The sequence below is a fragment of the Mauremys mutica genome, chromosome 15 (genome assembly GCF_020497125.1).
Source record: "Mauremys mutica isolate MM-2020 ecotype Southern chromosome 15, ASM2049712v1, whole genome shotgun sequence".
In the NCBI taxonomy this organism is placed as follows: Eukaryota; Metazoa; Chordata; order Testudines; family Geoemydidae; genus Mauremys; species Mauremys mutica.
Genome location: NC_059086.1, coordinates 30,700,399 through 30,727,739, shown reverse-complemented (window position 1 = coordinate 30,727,739; position 27,341 = coordinate 30,700,399). Strand labels below are relative to the sequence as shown.

Below are 27,341 nucleotides of genomic sequence, written 5' to 3'. Positions count from 1 at the left end.
AGCAGTCAGATACCAGGGCAATAAGAAGAGCCAGTAAGGATTTCTGTCTCTGTGAGGCTTTGAAAACCTGTTTGAGTAATTCTTCCGCTCTACTTTGTTAAGGCCTCAACTGGAGTATTGTGTCCTGTTCTGGGTACCCCACATCGGGAAAGATATGGCACTGAAGTTGCTATTTGCATGAAGGGCTGATAGATGGGAAATGAATGTGGCATCATGTCTCTCTGCTCTATGCCAATTAAAACGACTGCCACTTACAGAAACATTGGGAAAGTTGGCACATCCCCATGGGTTTCATTAAAGGTTCGTTTAGCAGTTGCGTGATCCCTCGTTGCTGTAGCGATCAGACCCAATGCCCCGAGGAAGCTCTCCGCACACTGCAATGCACAGCGCAATGCACTCTTTTAATGATGCCCAGTGCGATTTAGCTGAGCCATTATTGCATGGGGCTGCTAACTTGGCCCCCCTCTGGAGACACATGCTTACATGGCAGCTCTCCTTCGGCAATGGTTATGGCCAGACAGGATTGCTTCTGAAACGCTCTCCAAGTCATGGATGTGATTACTACAGAGTGATATTCACGGCGGATGGACCACTGGTCAATTTGATGGCCAGTGGGCTCAACACACCAGCAGCCGAGCCATTGTCAACTCAGGCCTGGTCTACACACAGATTTGGTGCTGGTAGAAACCTCTTGGTTAGGGGTGTGATTTTCAAACCAGTGCGACAGCTAGAGTGGACACAGTTAGAACCAGTATAAAGGTTCCTTCTACTGGAATAATTGATTTCCCTTCCGTGCAAGAATAGCTACACTGCTGTGACGCACCTTTTTAGCAATAGAACTAAGGCCTGGTCTACAGCTGAAAATTAGACTGACCTACCTCCGCTACTCAGGGCTGTGAAGAGTTGTGCCCTGAGCACTGTAGTTACGTCAACCTTGACATTCCCCTGAGGCCCTGCTCCTGCACCGCCTCTTCCCCCCCAAACCCCGCCCCTTCTCACTCCTCTCTGCCCCCTCCCCTCCCATTGCTTGCCCTTGTGATCAGTAAAAAATGGCAGGGGCCCTTTGCCTCCCCACCCCCAGCATTCCGGCGCCCTGATTAATGACATTTGACGAGGAAACCCAGTGCTACGACACTAAAGCGGCCCAGCTACAGAGCCAGTGCAGCGGCTGTAGTGTAGACGTGGCCTCAAAAATTCACACGGGGGCCCTGCACTGCAATGCGTACACTGGGACAGTGAAAACGGTCCCGCTTTTGTGTGTAGACGAGGTCTGGGGCTTGAACGCCATCTTCTCAGCCAACTGCTTTGTCTCTGAAGTAGGTGTCCAGGGATCATAGTAATGAACTTGGTATAAAACCTAGATAGATACATCTCCAAGTGCCTCTTTACCTCAGGTCCCCATATACCCCTCGTCAGACCTAGAATGCAAATTATTACACAAGCAAACAAACTTTCCTTGGGTTTTCATGGAAAGGAGGCAGGGTTGGGAGGTCAGGTGCTTTTGGGTGTATTCAGTGGTGGTAAAGGTACACATGTACTAGGGGTGTATCTACACTGCGCACTGAGGCCTGACAGAGGCTACATGATTGGGTCGACACAAGGCAGATTGCACCAGTCTAATGGTGTCTAGTGATCTCCCACCGCTGCAAGCATCCTGTTACGCCAACACAGTAATACCACCACCCCAAGCGGCCAGAGTCAGGACCTGGGGCCTAGGACTCTGCTAGCAGGACAGTCAGTGCCTATGGTCTTTATAGCCCTTCAGAAACTCTTGTGTTTCACTTTTTGTCCTTGTGATTCATTTTAATCCTTCCTCTGGTAACTTTACTCAGGGATTCTGCATTGAAATGATTTTCCCCGGTAAAAGCCGCTTCTGCCAATTTGAAAATCTTCAGTGGAAATTTTTGATTTTTTCTGAAGTGAATTGTTTTAAATTTCATTTCACAGGAAATTTATTTATTTATTTATTTTCTTCCCTTTTTGGAATGAAAACAATGATCAGAATGTTGGAATATCCCCCAAAATGGAAATTTCATATTTTGTCCCCCTGTAGTTCTCTGGGAGGGGTTAGGGGTTTTTTTTACTGGTAAATGTCAGTAAACATCGATTTCACTGTACAGATTCAAACTGATGAAAAAATATGTCTATTGAAAATAATATAAACTTCCTGATTGGCAAAGGAAGAGAAATGCTGCTTGAGAACATAGGAGAGTTTGATTTACGAACCTTTACTCTGTGAATATTGATATTTGATGTTGACAATTTGTGTTTTAATGGGTATAATTTTTGAATCACAAAGTCAACTGTCACTAAACAATTTACACAACTGTGAAAATTTAAATAGATAAAGATTGAAAAAAAATTATTTAAAATAAACATCGATATCATCTGCTGAAATGACAAAAAAAAACAGTAAAAACTCTCATTCTGCCAAGCCTAATTATAGGGTGGTTTATGCCCTAAAGCATAAGGTTTTACAGTACTTCAGGAGCTCCTGTAATCTATTTAGTGTCTCTAGCTTTGTTTTCATGAAATGATGGGGTCTAAATTAGCTGTTACCACTCAAGGAAGAGATTTTGGAGTCAGTGTAGATAGTTCTCTTAAAACAGCCACTCAATGTGCAGCAGCAGTCAAAAAAGTGAACAGAGTGCTGGGAATAATTAAAAAAGGGATAGATAATAGGACAGAAAATATCATGTTGCCACTATAAAAATCCATGGTATGCCCAGATCTTGACTACTGTGTTCAGATGTGGTCGCCCCATCTCAAAAAAGGTACATTGGAATTGGAAAAGGTTGAGAAAAGAGCAACAAAAATGATGAGGGGTATGGAACGGCTGCCGTATGATGAGAGATTAATAAAGCTGGGACTTTTCAGCTTGGAAAAGAGACGGCTAAGGGGAGATATGATTGAGGTCTATAAAATCATGACTAGTGTCAAGAAAGTAGATAAGGAAGTGTTGTTTACTACTTCTCATAACACAGGAGCTAGGGGTCACCAAATGAAATGAATAGGCAGCAGGTTTAAAACAAATGAAAGGAAATATTTCTTCACCCAATGCACAGTCAACCTGTGGACCTCCTTGCCAGAGGATGTTGTGAAGGCAAAGACCATAAAAGGGTTCAAAATAAGAACTAGATAAGTTCATGGAGGACAGGTCCATCAATAGCTATTAGCTAGGATGAGCAGGAACGGTGTCCCTAGCCTCTGTTTGCCAGAAGCTGGGAATGAGTGACAGAGGATGGATCACTTGATGATTCCCTGTTCTGTTCATTCCCTCCGGGGCACCAGGCACTAGCCACTGTCAGAAGACAGGATACTGGGCTGGATGGACCATTGGTCTGTGTAGTGGGGTGGTTACCCACTGCAGCCCTGACAGGATAGAAGCCAGCCCTGGGAGAGGGTTCGGGGCTAGGAGAAAAAGCCCAAGCTGACTGGGGAAGGAGCTACACCTGGGCCACGCCCCAATCAGGGCAGCTGGGCCTTTTAAGAAGGCCAGAGCAGCCAGAAGCTGAGCAGAGCCTCTCCTCTAGCGGTGGAGGGAGACTGGCCTGGCTGCAGGGGAGTAAGAAGGTACCTGGGAGTGAAGCAGGGCTGGGGAAGAGCCAGAGGAGCAGGGGAGCTCTAGGCTGGTGACTCCCCAGGCTGCAGGGCCTGGTTCCAGGCCCAGAGAGGTACTGAGTGGTAGAAGAAGGCAGAAGGTCAAACCTCCTTGCCTGTGATGAGTGGCTTTTATACTGCAGTCTGCCCCAGTGAGCGGGGGCTAGGTAAGGACTGGCAGTAGCCTGACTGAGGTGAGGTAGGGGTAGTGGGTGGGGGATCCCTGGGGAAGGGAGACCCACAAAGATTGTTGGGGTATTGCCAGGGGCCAGCACCTCAGAGAGAACAGGGGTCCGGGAGGGACACAGGGGCCAGCTGTAGTGGATCACCGAGCTGCAGAGGGTGCTCCGGGCTGGAAATCAAACTAATTCCCTGAGAGACCAGCAGGAGGTGCCACGGGGTGAGTCTGCACCCGGTTACAGTCTGACCCAGTATGGCCGTTCTTACGTTCTAACCTCAGTCTTGTCAAAGTAATTTAAAATTAGGGGTGGCAACAGCCATGTGCTGGAAGAGATGTACAAACTTTGCTGGGTCTGATTCTTTGAATCAAGATCCGCTAGTGATACGCTGAGAGGGGAACTGGGTCCTGTCAATGGCAGAATGCTTGGCGAAAGTCTGATTTTTCAGTGTCAAGGCAGAAAAGCCAAAATGCTTTATTTCAAGACCAATTTTATTAGTTCATTTATAGAGAGGGTTGGGAATTTTCTGTCAAAACTTTTTTTTTTTTGGATGGAAAATGGAATTTCTGCAACTTGTTTCCATTTCCCATTGGGAAAATAAAAATTAAAGATTTCCAGAGCTGGACCAAATCCACAATGGTGCTGCCTCTGGTTGAACTGATGCAATATATCCTGGGAAACATAGTGACCACCATGCATCATGGGAGATATAATCCATACCATAGAGAATGGTGGAACAAGACACTCGAACTACAACTCCAAGATGCACTGTTGCTTCCCCTCTGACTGAATGATTCCAGTATATCCTAGGAAACATGTGTGATTTTGCACTTCATATGAAAATCTGTTTATAAATATAATGTAACTGGAATATGCTTTATGCAAAAGATCTCTTGTAAGGTATCATTACAAAGCTTAGGATCCACTGCGTGTGTTCATCCCATTTGTTTGCATGTGTTATTTCTATGTCTGGAGTTAGGAGAATAAATTATAACTTGTATTACTGATGCAAACATATTAAGTGGAAGCCATTAAGGGTGCTTCAGAATCAATGACTTGTAAATGGCTCTGTTTAGTTGCAAACCTTCCTGTATACATGGGTGCCAGCCAGTGGGTAATGAAGGCTTAGATGTCGCATGATACTGGAATCCATCTTTAACCTGGTGCTTTTCCATTTAGAAGGAGGGGTGGGAACCCAGAGAGAGACAACGGATTCCCACCTTGTGCCAAAGATAAAAGGGGGTGAAACAGAACAAAAGGGACTTCCAGTCACGAGAAGTCCCCTAGTTGCCACCTGAGCTGGAACTAACAAGGACTGTACCAGGTGAAAGGATTGGGCCCAGACTAAGAAGGAGTCTAGTCTGTAAAAGAAGCTTATTGGAACATCTCTGAGAGTGAGATATTACCTGTAATCAGTTTCTTAGACTTGTGTGGTTTTTTTTTGTTTGGTAACTTACTTTGTTCTGTCTGTTATTACTTGAAACCACTTAAATCCTACTTTTTATACTTAATAAACTCACTTTTATTTATTAATTAACCCAAAGTAAGTGATTAATACCTGGGGGAAGCAAACAGCTGTGCATATCTCTCTATCAGTGTTATAGAGGGCGGACAATTTATAAGTGTATCCTGTATAAGATTTATACAGAGTCAAATGGATTTATTTGGAGTTTGGATCCCATTGGGAGCTGGGTGGTTGGGTGCTGGAGATAGGTGACCTGCTGAGCTGTTTTCAGTTAGGTCTGCAGCTTTGGGGGCATGGCTGGAAACCTTCGGTCTGTGTTGCAGCAGGCTGGCGTGTCTGGCTCAACAAGGCAGGGTTCTGTAGGCCGAAACTGGCAGAAAAAACGGGCTCAGAGGTAATCTCACCACATCAGGTGACAGTCCCAAGGGGGTCAGTAGTGGGGCAGCTGCCCCACTCCAGCAGAACAGGGGTTCAAAGCAGCCCTGGAGAGGCTGCGGCTGGGATAAGGAGCGAGAGCAACTGAGGGAGTAACTGACCACAGCTGTGGCCAGCTCAGTTAGGGCCCAGCTGGCCCTGATAAGGGAGCTGGGGGGGGCAGGAGCTGAAGAAGTCTCACTCTAGCTTTGGAGTGAGAAGGGCCTGGCTGCCTGGGAGCACAGGGCACCTGGAGCAGTCAGGGCTGGGGAAGGGCAAGAGGAGCTGGGGAGCTCCAGCCTGGCAACTCCCCTGCAGGTCTTGTTGGGGGCCTAAAGAGGTACAGGGGCGGCAGACGTGTCGCCCCGGGCTAGGCAGCTGGTCCAACCCCCTTGCCAGTGATAAGTGGCCCTTACAGGCTGCAGGCTGCCCCAGTGAATGAGGGCTAGATGATGACTGGCAGTAGCCACTGAGGCAAAGTGGGTGAAGAGCCTATACAGGAGAGATGGGCTCCACCTAAACCAAAGTGGAACCAGACTGCTGGCACTAAACATTAAAAAGGTTGTCGAGCAGTTTTTAAACTAGGAGATGGGGGAAAGCCGACTGCTGCAGAGGAGCGTGTGGATCGGACGCAGACTTCTCTTAGGGGAGAGTCTGATGATAGAGAATCTCCAGGTTATAGTCAGGAGCAGAGGACTGAAAAGTATAATGTAAGGGCCGGATCAGATGATAAACAGTCACATAAAAAAGAATCTGGCACATCAGAAAAAGGCAGGCTAATAAACAGGGACAAGTTTTTAAAGTGCTTGTACACAAATGCCAGAAGTCTAAATAATAAGATGGGTGAACTAGAGTGCCTTGTGATAAAGGAGGATATAGATATAATAGGCATCACAGAAACCTGGTGGACTGAGAGCAACCAATGGGACACAATCATTCCGGGGTACAAAATATATCGGAAGGACAGAAAAGGTCGTGCAGGGGGAGGAGTGGCACTATATGTGAAAGAAAGTGTAGATTCAAATGAAGTAAAAATCGTAAGCGAATCCACATGTTCCATAGAGTCTCTATGGATAGAAATTTCATGCTCTAGTAAAAATATAACATTAGGGATCTATTATCGACCACCTGACCAGGACAGTAATAGTGATGATGAAATGCTAAGGGAAATTAGAGAGGCTATCAAAATTAAGAACACAATAATAGTGGGGGATTTCAATTATCCCCATATTGACTGGGAACATTTCACTTCAGGACGAAATGCAGAGATAAAATTTCTCGATACTTTAAATGACTGCTTCATGGAGCAGCTGGTACGGGAACCCACAAGGGGAGAGGCAACTCTAGTTTTAATCCTGAGTGGAGCGCAGGAGCTGGTCCAAGAGGTAACTATAGCAGGACCGCTTGGAAATAGTGACCATAATACAATAACATTCAACATCCCTGTGGTGGGAAGAACACAACTGCCCAACACTGTGGCATTTAATTTCAAAAGGGGGAACTATACAAAAATGAGGGGGTTAGTTAGACAAAAGTTAAAAGGTACAGTGACTAAAGTGAAATCCCTGCAAGTTGCATGGGCCCTTTTTAAAGACACCATAATAGAGGCCCAACTTCAATGTATACCCCAAATTAAGAAAAACAGTAAAAGAACTAAAAAAGAGCCACCGTGGCTTAACAACCATGTAAAAGAAGCAGTGAGAGATAAAAAGACTTCCTTTTAAAAGTGGAAGTCAAATCCTAGTGAGGCAAATAGAAAGGAGCACAAACACTGCCAACTTAAGTGCAAGAGTGTAATAAGAAAAGCCAAAGAGGAGTTTGAAGAACGGCTAGCCAAAAACTCCAAAGGTAATAACAAAATGTTTTTTAAGTACATCAGAAGCAGGAAGCCTGCTAAACAACCAGTGGGGCCCCTTGACGATGAAAATACAAAAGGAGCGCTTAAAGACGATAAAGTCATTGCGGAGAAACTAAATGGATTCTTTGCTTCGTTCTTCACGGCTGAGGATGTTAGGGAGATTCCCAAACCTGAGCTGGCTTTTGTAGGTGACAAATCTGAGGAACTGTCACAGATTGAAGTGTCACTAGAGGAGGTTTTGGAATTAATTGATAAACTCAACATTAACAAGTCACCGGGACCAGATGGCATTCACCCAAGAGTTCTGAAAGAACTCAAATGTGAAGTTGCGGAACTATTAACTAAGGTTTGTAAACTGTCCTTTAAATCGGCTTTGGTACCCAATGACTGGAAGTTAGCTAATGTAATGCCAATATTTAAAAAGGGCTCTAGGGGTGATCCCGGCAATTACAGACCGGTAAGTCTAACATCGGTACCGGGCAAATTAGTTGAAACAATAGTAAAGAATAAAATTGTCAGACACATAGAAAAACATAAACTCTTGAGCAATAGTCAACATGGTTTCTGTAAAGGGAAATCGTGTCTTACTAATCTATTAGAATTCTTTGAAGGGGTCAACAAACATGTGGACAAGGGGGATCCGATGGACAAAGTGTAATTGGATTTCCAGAAAGCCTTTGACAAGGTCCCTCACCAAAGGCTCTTACGTAAATTAAGCTGTCATGGGATAAAAGGGAAGGTCCTTTCATGGATTGAGAACTGGTTAAAGGACAGGGAACAAAGGGTAGGAATTAATGGTAAATTCTCAGAATGGAGAGGGGTAACTAGTGGTGTTCCCAAAGGGTCAGTCCTCGGACCAATCCTATTCAATTTATTCATAAATGATCTGGAGAAAGGGGTAAAGAGTGAGGTGGCCAAGTTTGCAGATGATACTAAACTTCTCAAGATAGTTAAGACCAAAGCAGTTTGTGAAGAACTTCAAAAAGATCTTACAAAACTAAGTGATTGGGCAACAAAATGGCAAATGAAATTTAATGTGGATAAATGTAAAGTAATGCACATTGGAAAAAATAACCCCAACTATACATACAACATGATGGGGGCTAATTTAGCTACAACGAGTCAGGAAAAAGATCTTGGCGTCATCGTGGATAGTTCTCTGAAGATGTCCATGCAGTGTGCAGAGGCGGTCAAAAAAGCAAACAGGATGTTAGGAATCATTAAAAAGGGGATAGAGAATAAGACTGAGAATATAGTATTGCACTTATATAAATCGATGGTACGCCCACATCTCGAATACTGTGTACAGATGTGGTCTCCTCACCTCAAAAAAGATATTCTAGCACTAGAAAAGGTTCAGAAAAGGGCAACTAAAATGATTAGGGGTTTAGAGAGGGTCCCATATGAGGAAAGATTAAAGAGGCTAGGACTCTTCAGCTTGGAAAAGAGAAGACTAAGGGGGGACATGATAGAGGTATATAAAATCATGAGTGATGTTGAGAAAGTGGATAAGGAAAAGTTATTTACTTATTCCCATAATACAAGAACTAGGGGTCACCAAATGAAATTAATAGGCAGCAGGTTTAAAACAAATAAAAGGAAGTTCTTCTTCACGCAGCGCACAGTCAACTTGTGCAACTCCTTACCTGAGGAGGTTGTGAAGGCTAGGACTATAACAATGTTTAAAAGGGGACTGGATAAATTCATGGTGGCTAAGTCCATAAATGGCTATTAGCCATAATGGGTAAGAATGGTGTCCCTAGCCTCTGTTCGTCAGAGGATGGAGATGGATGTCAGGAGAGAGATCACTTGATCATTGCCTGTTAGATTCACTCTCTCTGGGGCACCTGGCATTGGCCACTGTCAGTAGACAGATACTGGGCTAGATGGACCTTTGGTCTGACCCGGTACGGCCTTTCTTATGTTCTTATGTTCTTATGTTCTTAAGAGGGTTGGGGGGTCCCCCTGGGAGAGAAGACCCAGAGTGTGGGGACTTCTGGGGCAGAACCCCAAAATAAAGGGCACCGGGGTCTGGGAGGGACACAGGGCCTGACGTAGGTGAGACACCGGCCAGCAGAGGGCGCTCTGAGACTGGAAAAGAGTTAATTCCCAGATGACCAGCGGGAGGCGCCACGCCAGTGAGTCTTCGGCCTTGCTACAGGGTCTCTGTGACTGAACCCATCACAACATGTGATCAGCATGCACCTTGGGGAAATATATTTCAACCCACAGAGAAATATTTCCCCATGATTAACAGTAGTGCTCAGGGGAAGACAGGTTAGTGTCAGACATAACATTTTGACATTTCTGCACCAAAAGATTCCCTGTTCTGAGAAAAATAATATTTTGACTTTTTATTCCCATCTTCCTTTATTCTACTCACTTATAATTTACTACAGAAAGAGATGCGAGGTGAAACTTTAACAAATAAAGTCTGCCTCAGTCTGGGAAATTGGAATCCTTCCTTCACCATCCAACGTCGTTTAGGTCAGGAATCAGGTTCCTCTACAACTCTCTATCCTGAGCGTCTCTATGTTGTTAAGTCAGGAGGCACATGAAGAAGGCTCTGAAGCACACATGGGAGAAAGGAATCAAAGCTCTCGGAAGCTCTCAGCAATTCATTTTCGATCCTGCCAACTTCCTCAGGGCCTCCTTCACATCCTTGTTTCTCAGGCTGTAGATCAGAGGGTTTAGAACCGGAGTGACTGCCCCGTAAAAGAGGGAAATGTACTTGTCCTGATCCGCGGAAGATTTGGACTGAGGCCGCAGATACACAAAGATGGCTGCCCCGTAAAACAAGGCCACCACTGTGATGTGGGAGGCACAGGTGGAGAAGGCCTTGGTCCTGCCCTGGGTGGAGTGGATCCTCAGCACAGTCACAATGATGTGGACATAAGCCACGAGGATGAAGGAAAAGGGCACCAGCAGGACCAGGACGCTGGTGCTGATCATCACGATTTGGTTGCTGCGGGTGTCCGAACAGGCCAGCTTCAGCATGGACTGGAGCTCACAAGCAAAGTGGTTGATGACGTTGGGTCCGCAAAAGCGAGGTTGCTTGGCCAGGAAATCAGACAGGCACAGGAGGAAACTGCCACTCCATGACATGGCTGCCAGTTGGACGCAGACCCTGTTGCTCATGACGAGGGTATAGCGCAGCGGCTTGCAGATGGCCACCCAGCGGTCATAAGCCATCACAGCCAGCAGAAGGCACTCCGTTATCCCCAAGAAGCGTGAGATGTACATCTGAGCCAAGCACCTGCCCAGGGAGATGGAGGGTCTCTTGGAGAGGCAATGGACCATCAACTGAGGGACGTTGATGGTGATATAGCAGATATCTAAGAAGGACAAGTTACTGAGGAAAAAGTACATGGGGGTGTGGAGTCGGAGGTCCACTCTGGTGAGCAGGATCAGGAGAGTGTTTCCAACCAGGGTCTGTAGGTAGATTGCAAAAAGGAAGCCAAAGAGGGTGAACTTCACATGAGGGCCACCAGAAATTCCTACCAGGATGAATTCAATCACCAGAGAGTCATTGTCTCCTTCCATGGTACCACAGTCCAGGGCTCATCTGCCAAGAGACAGGAGGAATGGTTACTACATTGAGGGCTAACAACAGGAGAGACATCATGCCATGCAGTCAGCAAAGCCTGGCATTACGTGCAAATGGATGGTTTTCTGCAATAGTCTACACAATGCTGTGCACAATACCGAAATGTACTGAGTACGGTTGTTTATATTGCACTAGCGCCTGAAATAAAACTACTGAAGATAGTTAAGTCCCAAGCAGACTGCGAAGAGCTACAAAAGGATCTCTCAAAACTAGGTGATGGGGCAACAAAATGGCAGATGAAATTCAATGTTGATAAATGCAAAGCAATGCACATTGGAAAACATAATCCCAACTATATATATAAAATGATGAGCTCTAAATTAGCTGTTACCACTCAAGAAAGAACAAAGAGTAATGGTCTCAAGTTGCAGTGGGGGAGATTTAGGTTGGATATTAGGATAATCTTTTTTATTAGGAGGGTGGTGAAGCACTGGAATGGGTTACTTAGGGAGGTGGTGGAATTTCCTTCCTTAGAGGTTTTTAAGGTCAGGCTGGGATGATTTAATTGAGGATTGGTCCTGCTTTGAGCAGAGGGTTGGACTAGATGTCCTCCTGAGGTCCTTTCCAACCCTAATATTCTATGACTCTATGTTTTTTTGATTTTGGAGTCATTGTGGATAGTTCTCTGAAAACATCCACTCAATGTGCAGCGGCTGTCACAAAAGTTAACAAAAGGTTGGGAATCATTAAGAAAGGGATAGATCGGGGTCAGCAACCTTTCAGAAGTGGTGTGCCGAATCTTCATTTATTCACTCTAATTTAAGGTTTCGCGTGCCAGTAATACATGTTAACATTTTTAGAAGGTCTCTTTCTATAAGTCTAGAATATAAAACTAAACTATTGTTGTATGTAAAGTAAATAAGGTTTTTAAAACATTTAAAAAGCTTCATGTAAAATTAAATTAAAATGCTGAGCCCCTGGACTGGTGGACAGGACCTGGGTAGTGTGAGTGCCACTGAAAATCAGCTTGTGTGCTGCCTTCAGCACGCGTGCCATAGGTTGCCTACCCATGGGATAGATAATAAGAAAGAAAATATCATATTGCCTCTGTATAAATTTATGGTACACTCACATCTTGAATACTGTATGCAGATGTGGTCTCCCCATCTAAAAAAAGATACATTGGAATTGGAAAAGGTTCAGAAAAGGGCATTAAAAATTATTAGGGGTATGGAACGGCTGCCATACGAGGAGAGATTAATAAGATTGGGACTTTTCAGTTTGGAAAAGAGACGACTAAGGTGGGGATACGATAGAGGTCTATAAAATCATGACAGGTGTGGAGAAAGTAAATAAGGAAGTGCTATTGACTCCTTCTCATAACACAAGAACTAGGGGCCACCAAATGAATGAATAGGCAGCAGGTTTAAAACAAACAACAGGAAGTATTTCTTCACCCGATGCACAGTCAACCTGTGGAACTCTTTGCCAGAGGATTTTGTGAAGGCCAAGATTATAACAGGGTTCAAAAAAAAACTAGATAGCTCCATCAATGGCTATTAGCCAGGGTGGACAGGGGTGGTGTCTCTAGCCTCTGTTTGCCAGAAGCTGGGAATGAGCGACAGGGGATGAATCACTTGATGTTACCTGTTCATTTCCTCTGGGGCACCTGGCATTGGCCACTGTTGGGAGACAGGATACTGGGCTGGATGGACCTTTGGTCTGACCCAGTCTGGCCGCTCTTATGTTCTTATGACGCTCAAACCAAAATCACTGCCGGGAGAGTGCTAGGTGCTCTAGCAACAGATAGTCTCTTTCCCATGCAACTTACAGTGTAAATGGACAAGGGTTATTACAGCGGGAGGAAATCTTCCAGCTGAAAGTTTTTTGGGTGAAATGAAACAACAGATTCCAGGAACTTGTGTTGGTGTCACCAAATTGCTGATGTCAGGGCGGGAGGGGGAGAACAAAACCAAAACACCCTGAAAAAGTAAAAAAAAATTTTTTTTTACAATTTCCCCAAAGTGAAACAAATTTTCAATTTGGAATGACATTTTTGGTTTGGAATTTCCTTTAATTTTATTAAAAATAACTAAAAATACATTCACAGATGCTTTGAATTGAAATTAAACATGTTGAGTTCTGCCTGAAATGCAAATTGATTTTATTTTTTGATCCACCAAAAACTTCATAACGTTTCTTTTTCAGGTTGACCCAAACCTACATTTTTTAATAAAATTGGGACTGCCAGTGAATCAAAAAACAATCAGTGATTCACACAACTGCTTCTATTATTAGAATAGATTCTCAATTTTAGAAACATCAGTCTTACAAACAACCAACTTTAGAAACTACTTTCCCAGATAGGGTTAAAAAAAAGAAATCTCCTGACAAAAGTAATATTGATGAAAAATAGAGCAACGTCTTTTCACATTCTGATGCCATCACTTTGTTGGAAATTGTTTTGCAACGACTTGAAAGACAAGAAGAAAGCACCATATGGCAATTTATACTCCAGACCTGTGTCATTTTGAGAGATTCAATTTTATGATTGTTTAAATGCTATGAACTCCTCAAACCCCGCTCAGTTAGTAAACCAAGGGGGTCTAATGTATTTTCATTTCACAGATGGATGAAAGAGGGACAGGGAGGCAAAGGGTCTTATCCAAGATCACACAACGGGGCCTACCGCAGATCTGGAAACTGAATCCATATCTCCAGAGTATTCATTTAACAGTTTAGCCACATGCCCATTCATGCTGCCCAGCTCCTGTTTTAAAAACCATTTGGGTCTTGCTCCCCCACATACCCTGACAATGATGCACATGGCTTAGTGCACATGGATTAGATTAGCTCTCTGACAACATTTTCAAAAGTGTGTAAGCGATTTAGGAACTGATGTCATGCTTTCAAAACTGACAAAGGTGCTTCAGACCCAATAGGCCCCAGGGTTTCTCTAAACACTGAGAGAAGCCTTGTCTACACAATGGGGTCTAAATTAGCTGTTACCACTCAAGAGAGAGATCTTGGAGTCATTGTGGAGAGTTCTCTAAAAACATCCACTCAATGTGCAGCAACAGTCAAAAAAGCAAACAGAAGGTTGGGAATCATTAAGAAAGAAAGAGATAATAAGACAGAAAATATCATGTTCCCTCTATATAAATCCATGGTACTCCCACACCTGGGACCTGGACAGTATGAGTACCAATGAAAATCAGATCACGTGCCACTTTGGCATGGGTGCCATAGGTTGCCTACCCCGATCTAGTCTGATGCCCAGTATAACACAAGCCTGAGAACTTCCCTGGTCATCCCTGCTTTAAACCCAGACCAGATCAAGCTAGCCAGTCTTGATTTAAAAACTTCAAGCGACGGAAAATCCCCCTTGTCCCTTAGTGAATTGTCCCACAGGTTAATCAGCCTCACGGTTCAACATTTGTGCCTTATTTCAAGGCTGATTTTTTCTCATTTCCGCCATCAACCATCACATCTCTTGATGCTTTTTTCTTCTAAAAAAGCTGCTGCTGATCAGATATTTCCTCCCTAGGTAGGTAAGTATAGATCATGACTGGCCAGAAATCGAGCCTCTAAATCCATTTTCTTATTGTGCAACCAGAAAAGAAATTGTAGATGGTAGCATCATTAATGGCAGCCAATGTGGTTTTAAGAAAAATAGGCCCAATCGAACAAGCATGTAATCCCGCCTTGAGTACAGGGAACTGGACTAGACAACCTATCGAGGTCTCTTCCAGTCCTACATGATTCTACCGATGGGACCACATATCATATTTAATAAAAACAATAATAATAATAAATGATAGTTTCCAATTAAGTGTACCAAAATGCCTTTCTGATCTATGTAGGAATGAAAAAGAGAAAACCAGAACAAAAATATATACACCAGATCAAACAGGGGCAGTTCTGCACATGGAGTGAAGGAAAAATCCCAGTGACTCACCTCATTCCATAGCTCCAGGATTCACAGAGGCCAGGAGATTCGTAGAAGCATGTCCCAGGAATTTGCATCCTGCAGAATCACAAGGAAGAGTCCTGAGAAAATTTGGGACAGGAAAAGATGAAAAAATTTCCGTTTTCTGGGACTGGGTGCCAGTGACAGCGAGTGTGAAATTAAGACGTCTAAAGATCCATTTACCTTTTCAGATGTGAAAGCCAGGCAATATTGAGGCAATTCAGGGCTGCCACTGGAAGAACACATCCCCAATAAATAAGGGGCTTGGAACACCATCGGTCTGGGTGGGTTAAAGCCAGAGATGATTATTTTAAGTACCAAAGAAGATTTCTATTGCTGATCAAATTAATTCTGGCTGATCACTTTAGCAGGAGGATTCTCCGTATTATTTAGCCTCTATTCCAGACCCTATTCATGTGTGCAAATTCCAGTGCCTTCTGCGAGTCCCAGACAAGGACCCAGGCTCCTGGGCTTGTCCAGATGGCATGCACATTGGAAATGGAAGAGCAGAGAACGACTCGATAAGGAAATGACACGGAAAGCATCCCCTGTTAGATCAGAGGAAATAGGCCTGAGACACCTTCTAGCCACTATGCTTAGCAGATTCGTTCATTTTCTCAGCCTGCAGAGAATTGGGGAGCCCAGAAAGTTACATTCTCTCGAGATCTTTATACGCTTGACAAAGGTTCTAAGCATAGGATTTTGGGCATAATGAGACGATTCACGAATTGATTCTCCAGTGGGTTTGAATCCCAAAGAAGCAATTAGCCTGAGCCTGGTGTCAATTTTTGAGTTGAATTCTCAGCACATGTGCAAGGTGGAGTAAGCGGCATCCAAGCAATGGAAAATCGAACTGCTTGGCACTGAAAGGCTGGTAACGAGTCATCTTATGCAGAGAAAGTTCATTGAGTGCACTGCAGCTATGCTGACCCCTCCACCACCCCCGTGCCCCCAGAACAATTCCAAGCCATGCTGATCAGTGCCAACACAAGTGCAGGTCTGCCCTGCGTTGTCCTGGTCCAGTTCTGTTGCAATGTTTTCTGGGTACCTGAACCACACTTCCTAGCTCAGAAACTAGCAGCAGTGCATTGTGGGAGATTAGAAACCACAGGAACTGCTAGAGTGGATAGGAATGGAGAGCCATCTGGTTCATATTTTTATGGGGCAGGGACTGTCTGATTGTCCTGGGTTTGTATAGCAGTTAGCACAATGGAGCCATGACTGGGGCTTCTAGGTGCTTCCATAATAAATAATGTACAGCACCTTGCCCATTAAGGACTATCAGCTGTACCAGTGGTTCCCAAACTTGTTCCACTGCTTGTGCAGGGAAAGCCCCTGGTGGTCCGGGACGGTTTGTTTACCTGCCGCATCTGCAGGTTCGGCCGATCGCGGCTCCCAGTGGCCGCAGTTCGCTGCTCCAGGCCAATAGGCACTGCTGGAATCGACGTGGGCTGAGGGATGTACTGGCCGCCAAATTTTTCCAAAGCTGGGCCAAATCCACGACGGTGCTGCCTCTGGTTAAACTGATGCAATATATCATGGGAAACATAGTGACCACCGTGCATCATGGGAGATATAATCCATACCAGAGAGAATGGTGGAACAAGACACCCGAACTACAACTCCCAAGATGCACTGCTGCTTCCCCTCTGGCTGAATGATGTAATTACAGTATATCCTAGGAAACATATGTGATCTTGCACTCCATATGAAAATATGTTTATAAGTATTGTCAAGGTTCCTCCCCCACTCTGAACTTTAGGGTACAGATGTGGGGACCTGCATGGACACTTCTAAGCTTAATTACTAGCTTAGATCTGGTAACACTGCCACCATCCAGAAATTTCAGTGTCTGGATCACTTTCTATCCCCCCAAAACCTTCCCTTCCCTGGGCAGCCTTGAGAGGCTTTTTCACCAAGTTCCTGGTGAACACCGATCCAACCCCTTGGATCTTAACACAAGGAGAATTTAACCATCCCCCCTCCTTTCCCCCACCAACTCCTGGTGAGTCCAGATCCAATCCCCTTGGATCTTAACACAAGGAAAAAATCAATCAGGTTCTTAAAAAGAAAGCTTTTAATTAAAGAAAGAAAGGTAAAAATTATCTCTGTAAAATCAGGATGGAAAATACTTTACAGGGTAATCAGATTCATATAGCCCAGAGGAACCTCCTCTAGCCTTAGGTTCAAAGTTACAGCAAACAGAGGTAAAATCCTCTCAGCAAAAAGGAACATTTACAAGTTGAGAAAACAAAAATAAGACTAACACGCCTTGCCTGGCTATTGCTTACAAGTTTGAAACATGAGAGACTAATTCAGAAAGATTTGGAGAGCCTGGATTGATGTCTGGTCCCTCTTAGTCCCAAGAGTGAACAACCCCCAAACAAAGAGCACAAACAAAAGACTTCCCTCCACCAAGATTTGAAAGTAGCTTGTCCCATTTTTGGTCCTCTGGTCAGGTGTCAGCCAGGTTTACTGAGCTTCTTAACCCTTTACAGGTAAAAGAGACATTAACCCTTAACTATCTGTTTATGACAAGTATGAATATAATGTAACTGGAATATGCTTTATGCAAAAGGTCTCTTGTAAGGTATCATTACAAAGCTTAGGATCCACTGAGTGTGTTCATCCCATTTGTTTGCATGTGTTATTTCTATGTCTGGAGTTAGGAGAATGAAATATAACTTGTATTACTGAAAAAAGAATAGGAGTACTTGTGGCACCTTACAGACTAACAAATTTATTGTAGTATAAGCTTTCGTGGGCTACAGCTCATTTCATCAGATGCATGTAGTGGAAAATACAGAAGGAAGATATGTATATACACAGGGAACATGAAACAATGAGTGTTACCATACACACTATAAGGAGAGTGATCAGTTAAGGTGAGCTGTTGTCAGCAGGAGAGAAAAATAACTGTTTGTAGTGGTAATGAAAATGGCCCATTTCCAGCACTTGACAAGGAGATATAAGGAACTGGGTGGGTGGGGAGGAGATAAGCATGGGGAAATAGTTTTACTTTGTGTAATGGCCCATCTACTCCCGGTCTTTATTCAAACCTAATTTAATGGTGTCCAATCTGCAAATTAATTCCAATTCAGCAGTCTCTCATTGGAGTCTATTTTTTGAAGTTTTTTTGTTGTAATATTGCGACTTTTAGGTCTGTAATCGAGAGGCCAGAGAGGTTGAAGTGTTCTCCAACTGGTTTTTGAATGTTATAATTCTTGACGTCTGATTTTTGTCCACTTATTCTTTTACGTCGTTTTATGTAGTTTATGGACAGTCTCTATGTAAAAGAATAAATGATACGGGGGCTGGGGGCGGCCAGGAGCTGAAGAAGTCTCACTCTAGCTTTGGAGTGAGAAGGGCCTGGCTGCCTGAGAGCACAGGGTACCTGGAGCAGAGCAGTGCTGGGGAAGGGCAAGAGGAGCTGGGGAGCTCCAGCCTGGCAACTCCCCTGCAGGCCTTGTTGGGGGCCTAAAGAGACACTGGGGTGGCAGACATGTCGCCCAGGGCTAGGCAGCTGGTCCAATCACCTTACCAGTGATAAGGGGCCCTTACAGGCTGAAGGCTGCCCCAGTGAATGAGGGCTAGATGACGACTGGCAGTAGCCACTGAGGCAAAGTGGGAGTAGAGGATTGGGGGGGTCCCCCTGGGAGAGAAGACCCAGAGTGTGGGGACTTCTGGGGCAGAACCCCAAGATAAAGGGCACGAGGGTCTAGGAGGGACACAGCGCCTGACGTAGGCGAGACACCGGCCAGCAGAGGGCGCTCTGAGACTGGAAAAGAGTTAATTCCCAGACGACCAGCAGGAGGCGCCACGCCAGTGAGTCTTCGGCCTTGCTACAGGGTCTCTGTGACCTTGGGGAAATATATTTCAACCCACAGAGAAGTATTTCCCCATGATTAACAGTAGTGCTCAGGGGAAGACAGGTTAGTGTCAGACATAACATTTTGACACTTCAGCACCAAAAGATTCCCTGTTCTGAGAAAAAAAAAAATATTTTGACTTTTTATTCCCATCTTCCTTTATTCTACTCACTTATAATTTACTACAGAAAGAGATGTGAGGTGAAACTTTAACAAATAAAGTCTGCCTCAGTCTGGGAAATTGGAATCCTTCCTTCAACATCCAACATCGTTTAGGTCAGGAATCAGGTTCCACTACAACTCTCTGTCCTGAGCGTCTCTACGTTGTTAAGTCAGGAGGCACATGAAGAAGGCTCTGAAGCACACATGGGAGAAGGAATCAAAGCTCTCGGAAGCTCTCAGCAATTCATTTTCGCTCCTGTCAACTTCCTCAGGGCCTCCTTCACATCCTTGTTTCTCAGGCTGTAGATCAGAGGGTTTAGAACCGGAGTGACTGCTCCGTAAAAGAGGGAAATGTACTTGTCCTGATCCGCGGAAGATTTGGACTGAGGCCGCAGATACACAAAGATGGCTGCCCCGTAAAACAAGGCCACCACGGTGATGTGGGAGGCACAGGTGGAGAAGGCCTTGGTCCTGCCCTGGGTGGAGTGGATCCTCAGCACAGCCACAATGATGTGGACATAGGCCACGAGGATGAAGGAAAAGGGCACCGGCAGGACCAGGACGCTGGTGCTGATCATCACGATTTGGTTGCTGCGGGTGTCCGAACAGGCCAGCTTCAGCATGGAGTGGAGCTCACAAGCAAAGTGGTTGATGATGTTGGGCCCGCAAAAGCGAGGTTGCTTGGCCAGGAAATCAGACAGGCATAGGAGGAAACTGCCACTCCATGACATGGCTGCCAGTTGGACGCAGACCCTGTTGCTCATGACGAGGGTATAGCGCAGCGGCTTGCAGATGGCCACCCAGCGGTCATAAGCCATCACAGCCAGCAGAAGGCACTCCGTTATCCCCAAGAAGCGTGAGATGTACATCTGAGCCAAGCACCTGCCCAGGGAGATGGAGGGTCTCTTGGAGAGGCAATGGACCATCAACTGAGGGACATTGATGGTGATATAGCAGATATCTAAGAAGGACAAGTTACTGAGGAAAAAGTACATGGGGGTGTGGAGTCGGAGGTCCACTCTGGTGAGCAGGATCAGGAGAGTGTTTCCGACCAGGGTCAGAAGGTAGATTGCAAAAAGGATGCCAAAGAGAGTGAACTTCACATGAGGGCCACCAGAAATTCCTACCAGGATGAATTCAGTCACCAGAGAGTCATTGTCTCCTTCCATGGTACCACAGTCCAGGGCTCATCTGCCAAGAGACAGGATGAGTGGTTACTACATTGAGGGCTAACAACAGGAGAGACATCATGCCATGCAAAGCCTGGCATTATGTGCAAATGGACATTTTTCTGCAATAGCCTACACAATGCTGTGGACAATACTGAAATGTACTAAGTACAGTTGTTTATATTGCACTAGCACCTGAAATAAAACTACTGCAGATAGTTAAGTCCCAAGCAGACTGCGAAGAGCTACAAAAGGATCTCTCAAAACTGGGTGATGGGGCAACAAAATGGCAGATGAAATTCAATGTTGATAAATGCAAAGCAATGCACATTGGAAAACATAATCCCAACTATATATATAAAATGATGGGATCTAAATTAGCTGTTACCACTCAAGAAAGAACAAATAGTAAATGGTCTCAAGTTGCAATAGGGGAGATTTAGGTTGGATATTAGGAAAAAACTTTTTCACTAGGAGAGTGGTGAAGCACTGGAATGGGTTACCTAGCGAGGTGGTGGCATCTCCTTCCTTAGAAGTTTTTAAGGTCAAGCTTGACAAAGTCCTGGCTGGGATGATTTAGTTGGGGATTGGTCCTGCTTTGAGCAGAAGGTTGGACTAGATGACCTCCTGAGGTCCTTTCCAACCCTGATATTCTATGATTCTATGATTCTTTGATTTTGGAGTCATTGTAGATAGTTCTCTGAAAACATCTACTCAATGTGCAGCAGCAGTCAAAAAGGTTAACAAAAGTTTAGGAATCATTAAGAAAGGGATAGATAATAAGACAGAAAATATCATATTGCCTCTGTATAAATTCATGGTACACCCACATCTTGAATACTGTATGCAGATGTGGTTGCACCATCTAAAAAAATATATATTGGAATTGGAAAAGGTTCAGAAAAGGGCAACAAAAATGATTAGGGGTATGGAACGGCTGCCATACGAGGAGAGATTAATAAAATGGGGACTTTTCAGCTTGGAAAAGAGATAACTAAGGTGGGATATGATAGAGGTCTATAAAACCATGACTGGTGTGGAGAAAGCAAATAAAGAAGTGTGATTTGCTCCTTGTCATATCACAAGAACTAGGGGTCACCAAATGAAATGAATAGGCAGCAGGTTTAAAACAATCAAAAGGAAGTCTTTCTTCATACAATGCACAGTCAACCTGTGGAACTCTTTGCCAGAGGATGTGGTGAAGGCCGAGACTATAATAGGGTTCAAAAAAGAACTAGATAAGTTCATGGAGGAAAGGTCCATCAATGGCTATTAGCCAGGATGGGCAGGGGTGGTGTCTTTAAACTCTGTTTGCCAGAAGCTGGGAATGAGCGACAGGGGATGGATCACTTGATGATTCCCTGTTCTGTTCATTCCCTCTGGGGCACCAGGCATTGGCCACTGTCTAGAGGTAATGGGCTAGATGAACCTTTGGTCTGACCCGGCTGCTCCTAAGTTCTACATTGCAAAGTAGATCAACCTCTCTACGGCATTCAGGACTGTGAAAAATTTTGCAGCCTCCTCTCCACAGTTAGGTTGACCTAACCTCCGGTGTAGACACAACTACTTCGATGTAAGAATTCTTCTGTCAAGATGGTATCACCTATGGAATAGATGGGTTAACTAAATCATCAGTAAAACTCTCAAGTGTTGAGTGGAAGCATCCACGCTACGGCACTGCAGAGGGTTAATAATAATAGCAGCCACAGAGTAGATACAGCCTCAGCGCACTGCCAACTGGTGTGTAAATCTGCAGCCCGCTAGCTTGCCGTGCACTTACTGGCCATGCGGACCTGCCCCCACACACTAAAAGTTCCCAACCGCTGCTTCAGTATGTGAAAATATGCCAGGGAACTAATGTCAAAGATTCTAAGACTGGAAGGGACCACTTTGATCATCTAGTCCAGGGGTCGGCAACCTTTCAGAAGTGATGTACTGAGTCTTCATTTATTCACTCTGAATTAAGGTTTCGCGTGGTGCCAGTAATACATTTTAACATTTTTAGAAGGTCTCTTTCTATAAGTCTATAATATAGAACTAAACGATTGCTGTATGTAAAGGAAAGAAGGTTTTTAAAATGTTTAAGAAGCTTCATTTAAAATTAAATTGAAATGCGGAGCCCCCCGGGCCGGTGGCCAGGACCTGGGCAGTGTGAGTGCCACTGAAAATCAGCTCGCGTGCTGCCTTTGGCAAGCGTGCCATAGGTTGCCTACCCCGATCTAGTCTGATGCCCAGTATAACACAAGCCTGAGAATTTCACTGGTCATCCCTGCTTTAAACCCAGACCAGATCAAGCTAGGCCAGTCTTGATTTAAAAACTTCAAGCGACGAAAAATCCCCCTTGTCCCTTAGTGAATTGTCCCACAGATCAATCAGCCTCACGGTTCAATATTTGTGACTTATTTCAAGGCTGATTTTTTCTCATTTCCGCTTCCAACCATCACATCTCTTGATGCTTTTTTCTTCTGGAAAAGCTGCTGCTGATCAGATATTTCCTCCCCAGGTAGGTGGGTATAGATCATGACTGGCCAGAAATCGAGCCTCTAAATCCATTATCTTATTGTGCAACCAGAAAAGAAATTGTAGATGGTAGCATCATTAATGGCAGCCAATGTGGTTTTAAGAAAAATAGGCCCAATCGAACAAGCATGTAATCCCGCCTTGAGTACAGGGAACTGGACTAGACAACCTATCAAGGTCCCTTCCAGTGCTACATGATTCTACCGATGGGACCACATATCATATTTAATAAAAACAATAATAATAATAAATGATAGTTTCCAATTAAGTGTACCAAAATGCCTTTCTGATCTATGTAGGAATGAAAAAGAGAAAACTAGAATAAAAATATATACACCGGATCAAACAGGGGCAGTTCTGCACATGGAGTGAAGGAAAAATCCCAGTGACTCACCTCATTCCATAGCCCCAGGATTCACAGGGCCAGGAGATTCGCAGAAGCATGTCCCGGGAATTTGCATCCTGCAGAATCACAAGGAAGAGTCCTGAGAAAACTTGGGATGGGAAAAGATGAAAAATTTTCTACTTTCTGGGACTTGGTGCCAGTGACAGCAAGTGTGAAATTAAGACGTCTAAAGTGCCAATTACCTTTTCAGATGTGAAAGCCAGGCAATATTGAGGCAATTCAGGGCTGTCTCTGGAAGAACGCATCCCCAATAAAGTAAGGTGCTTGGAACACCATCGGTTTGGGTGGGTTAAAGCCAGAGGTGATTATTTTAAGTACCAAAAAAGATTTCTATTGCTGATCAAATTAATTCTGGCTGATCACTTTAGCAGGAGGATTCTCCGTATTATTTAGCCTCTATTCCAGACCCCATTCGTGTGTGCAAATTCCAGTGCCTTCTGCGAGTCCTAGACAAGGACCCAGGCTCCTGGGCTTGTCCAGATGGCATGCACATTGGAAATGGAAGAGCAGAGAATGACTCAATAAGGGAATGACACGGAAAGCATCCCCTGTTAGATCAGAGGAGACAGGCCTGGGACACCTTCTAGCCACTATGCTTAGCAGATTCGTTCATTTTCTCAGCCTGCAGAGAATTGGGGAGCTCAGCTGAACTAGAAGAAAGTTAAATTTCCTGAGATCTTTATACGCTTGACAAAGATTCTAAGCATAGGATCTTGGGCATAATGAGACGATTCACAAATTGATTCTTCAGGGGGTTTGAATCCCAAAGAAGCAATTAGCCTGAGCCTGGTGTCAATTTTTGAGTTGAATTCGCAGCAGATGTGCAAGGAGGAGTAAGCAGCGTCCAAGCAATGGAAAATCGAACCGCTTGGCACTGAAAGGCTGGTAACGAGTCATCTTATGCAGAGAAAGTTCATTGCGTGCACTGCAGCCATACTGACCCCTCCACCGCCCCTGTGCCCCCATGCTGATCAGTGCCAAAACAAGTGCAGGTCTGCCCTGTGTTGTCCTGGTCCAGTTCTGTTGCAATGTTCTTGGGGTACCTGAACCACACTTCCTAGCTCAGAAGCTAGCAGCAGTGCATTGTGGGAGATTAGAAACCACAGGAACTGCTAGAGTGGATAGGAATGGAGAACCATCTGGTTCATATTTTTATGGGGCAGGGATGGTCTGATTGTCCTGGGTTTGTATAGCAGTTAGCACAATGGGGCCATGACTGGGGCTTCTAGATGGTGCCATAATAAATAATGTACAGCACCTTGCCCATTAAAGAGCATCAGCTGTACCAGTGCTTCCCAAACTTGTTCTGCTGCCTGTTCAGGGAAAGCCCCTGGTGGGCCAGGCCGGTTTGTTTACCTGCCGCATCTGCAGATTCGGCCGATCGCAGCTCCCAGTGGCCGCGGTTCACTGCTCCGGGCCAATGGGAGCTGCTGGAAGTGGCGGCCAGTACGTCCCTCGGCCCACGTCGATTCCAGCAGCGCCTATTGGCCTGGAGCAGCGAACTGCGGCCACTGGGAGCCGCGATCGGCTGAACCTGCAGACGCGGCAGGTAAACAAACCGGCCCGGCCCACCAGGGGCTTTCCCTGAACAAGCGGCGGAACTAGTTTGGGAACCACTGAGCTATACAATTGACCCGTTGAGCGAAGGCAGATACACCTTATGACTCAGCCAGGCAGGCAGGGGCTGCCTCTGGACAGAACTCTCAGCCTTCCAGGCCATGTGCTGGGCAGCCTGTGTTCGGAACAAAGGAAGCACAGGCCACATGGCAAAGGACTAAAAGGCACCTTCAGCTTCTGCTGTTTGTCTTCAGTCCTGCTTTGTACCTCGGGAGGAACCGCTCTGCAAACGAAGCTCTGAATAAAGGACTGAGTGACCTTTCCCAGCTGGGGATCTGTTCCAGAGGGACTTTCAAGCCAGCAAAGTCACCAGTACCACTAGGAACCTCATGGACTTTGAAGTCTGTGTATATGCGATTGCTTTACCATTTAACAGCTCTCTTCTTCTTCTTCTTTCTTTTTTCTTGATAATAAACCTTTAGTTTTAGGCACTGAAGGACTGGCTGGCAGGGTGGTATGTTGGGTAAGATCCAAACCTCGGGTGACATGGCCAAGCCTTTAGGGTCAGAAGAACATTTTGTAGAGTGAGCAGAGTTTTTAAATAACTTCTTCCTGTACAGGACCTAGGAGCTGATTGGGATCCAGAGACGGGAATGCAGTAAAGGGGGCTGTGTGGTTCCTTTTTTTGCTTCTTGATAACCAGGGTGGGGGATCAGATGCACAGTTTGTGACTGGTTGGGAGATTTAACGTCAGCGTTACCCACCTGTCTTGGGAGGATCTGCTCTCCCTTTGCAGCCTGCCCTGACCTTGGCATTTCCAGTGAGGGCTGCCCCAGGCACGCTGGGTCACACAATGTTTTGCTTTCTACAATTTGTTTTTAATTTTTCTTGAGAAAATGGAACATTTTGGGTTTTCAGCCAAAATTTTCAGGTTTGGTAACTATGGGGCTGAGCATTTTTGGCAAAAAGTTTTGGTTTGCTGAAGAAATATCAAAAAAATCTAAAGGAGAACGGATGTTTTGTGCTACAGTTTTTGTTTGGTTAAAAACCCAATTTTCCATCAAAATAAAGTTTTGGTGGGAAACATTTCACCTGTCCTGATTCCTGCCTAGAGAGGAACTGAGTTTGTAATGGAACAAAAAATCTGTACCCGTCTATCTACTTAATGGGACCCCTCCAAGCCCGGTGTTCTCGCTCCCCAACCCTGCCCCATGGGATCACACTCCTGGGCCCATCTAGCCAGTATCCTCTCCACAGGTCAGACCCACAGGCCCTCACAGCCACTGTCTTGTAACCAGCAGTTACCAGTAGCTGCTACGTCTCTGTCAGGGGCTGGAAAGCTGCCGCTCTCAGGATGGTGGCACCGGGCAGGACCTGACTGTGTCTGGTACAACAATACCTGGCTCCTCCCCAGCACTTTTCACCCCCAGATCTCACAGTGCTTTACAGAGGGGGGCAGGGGAACCAGCCTCATTTTACAGAGGGGGAAACTGAGGCAAAGAGGGGGAAACTGAAGCAAACTTGCAGCGAGTCAGCCAAGGTGCCCCAGAAAATCACGGCCATACCAGGAATGGCAGCCAGGTCTCCAGAGTCCCAGCCCAAGCACTCTACCCACTAGGCCACACGACCACCCAGCGGATGTCAGCCTGGCTCAGCGCCTTGGAGGGTTGATGGGATAGTGGCTACAGCAGAGGACTGAGAGCCAGAAGAGAGTGCGGTTTAGAACAGCAGGGCTGGGAGCCAGGACTCCTGGTTCTCTCCCCAGCTTTGGGAGGGGAGTGGGGTCTAGTGGTTAGACTGGTGGGAGGGGCTGGAAGTCAGAATTGCTGTAGGCTCCTCAGACACAGTGAGAAAAAGCCCTCGGCCTAAAGCCAAACCCTGACTGTCTAACCAGACACCAGCTGCAGGAAGGATGATTATCCCCCATTCGTACAAGGGGAAATGGAGGCACAGGTAGGGTAAGTGACACCTGAGGGTCCCCTGGGGGCTGGGATCACCCCTCTCTTGTCCCCAAATCTCCAATGACTGGGAACCTCCCAGTGACTCCATCCCTGCTCCTGGATGGGCGTCCCCTCTGCTGGGCCCAGGGCTCAGGGCAGAGTCTGGCTCTGAGGGTCCCTTTGGGGTCCGAGCCCCCCTGAGTGTCCAGCTGGCTGTGGTGCTGGGAGCAGGGACGCTGAGTCGAGCCCCTCACCTGCTACCACCAGCTGCACGGGGGCGCTGGGCTCCGACCAGTCAGGGGTTTGTGATGTGGTGTGATACCGGCAGGTGTAACTCCCTCCATCGCCTCGTCCCACACTGGTGATGGGAAATTCAGCCTCATTCCCAGAAGGGCATGGCTGAGATTACCCCCTCCTTGGAATCCACGGTCAGGGGTGGGGTAGTGGTGGCAGCCCCCCCCCCGCAGAATGGCATGCAGATCAGCGTAGAAGCCGCATGTCAGCGGTTAAATTCGACCTAAACTCATAGTGTAGATGAGACCTAAGTTAAAGCAGTGTGTGTGGACCTGCCATCTGGGACCCAACCTAGAGATTGGCTTGGAAGGGTGAAATTTTTATTGGGAAACGTCGGTAAACGTTGATTTCACCGCGCACATGCAGACCGACGAAAAAATATCCCTGACGA

At 45.6% G+C, this 27,341-nt stretch overlaps 3 protein-coding genes across 3 annotated transcripts in view; 1 reads left to right on the top strand and 2 right to left on the bottom strand.

Annotated features, from left to right (window-relative positions):
* Positions 1-27,341, top strand: part of LOC123350668 (epididymal sperm-binding protein 1-like) — a 105,245-nt gene that overhangs the window by 34,393 nt on the left and 43,511 nt on the right. The gene's annotated exons all lie outside the window — the stretch shown is intronic.
* On the bottom strand, positions 10,127-11,059 carry LOC123350482 (olfactory receptor 13H1-like). The gene has a single exon (XM_044989098.1). It carries the CDS (start codon positions 11,057-11,059, stop codon positions 10,127-10,129), a length of 933 nt encoding a protein of 310 aa, XP_044845033.1.
* LOC123350208 (olfactory receptor 13H1-like) lies at positions 19,301-20,233 on the bottom strand. Its single transcript, XM_044988660.1, has one exon. It carries the CDS (start codon positions 20,231-20,233, stop codon positions 19,301-19,303), a length of 933 nt encoding a protein of 310 aa, XP_044844595.1.

Excerpts from the sequence above, each read along its gene's own strand:
- LOC123350482 (XM_044989098.1), bottom strand. The coding sequence starts at position 11,059 with ATGGAAGGAGACAATGACTCTCTGGTGATTGAATTCATCCTGGTAGGA.
- LOC123350208 (XM_044988660.1), bottom strand. The coding sequence starts at position 20,233 with ATGGAAGGAGACAATGACTCTCTGGTGACTGAATTCATCCTGGTAGGA.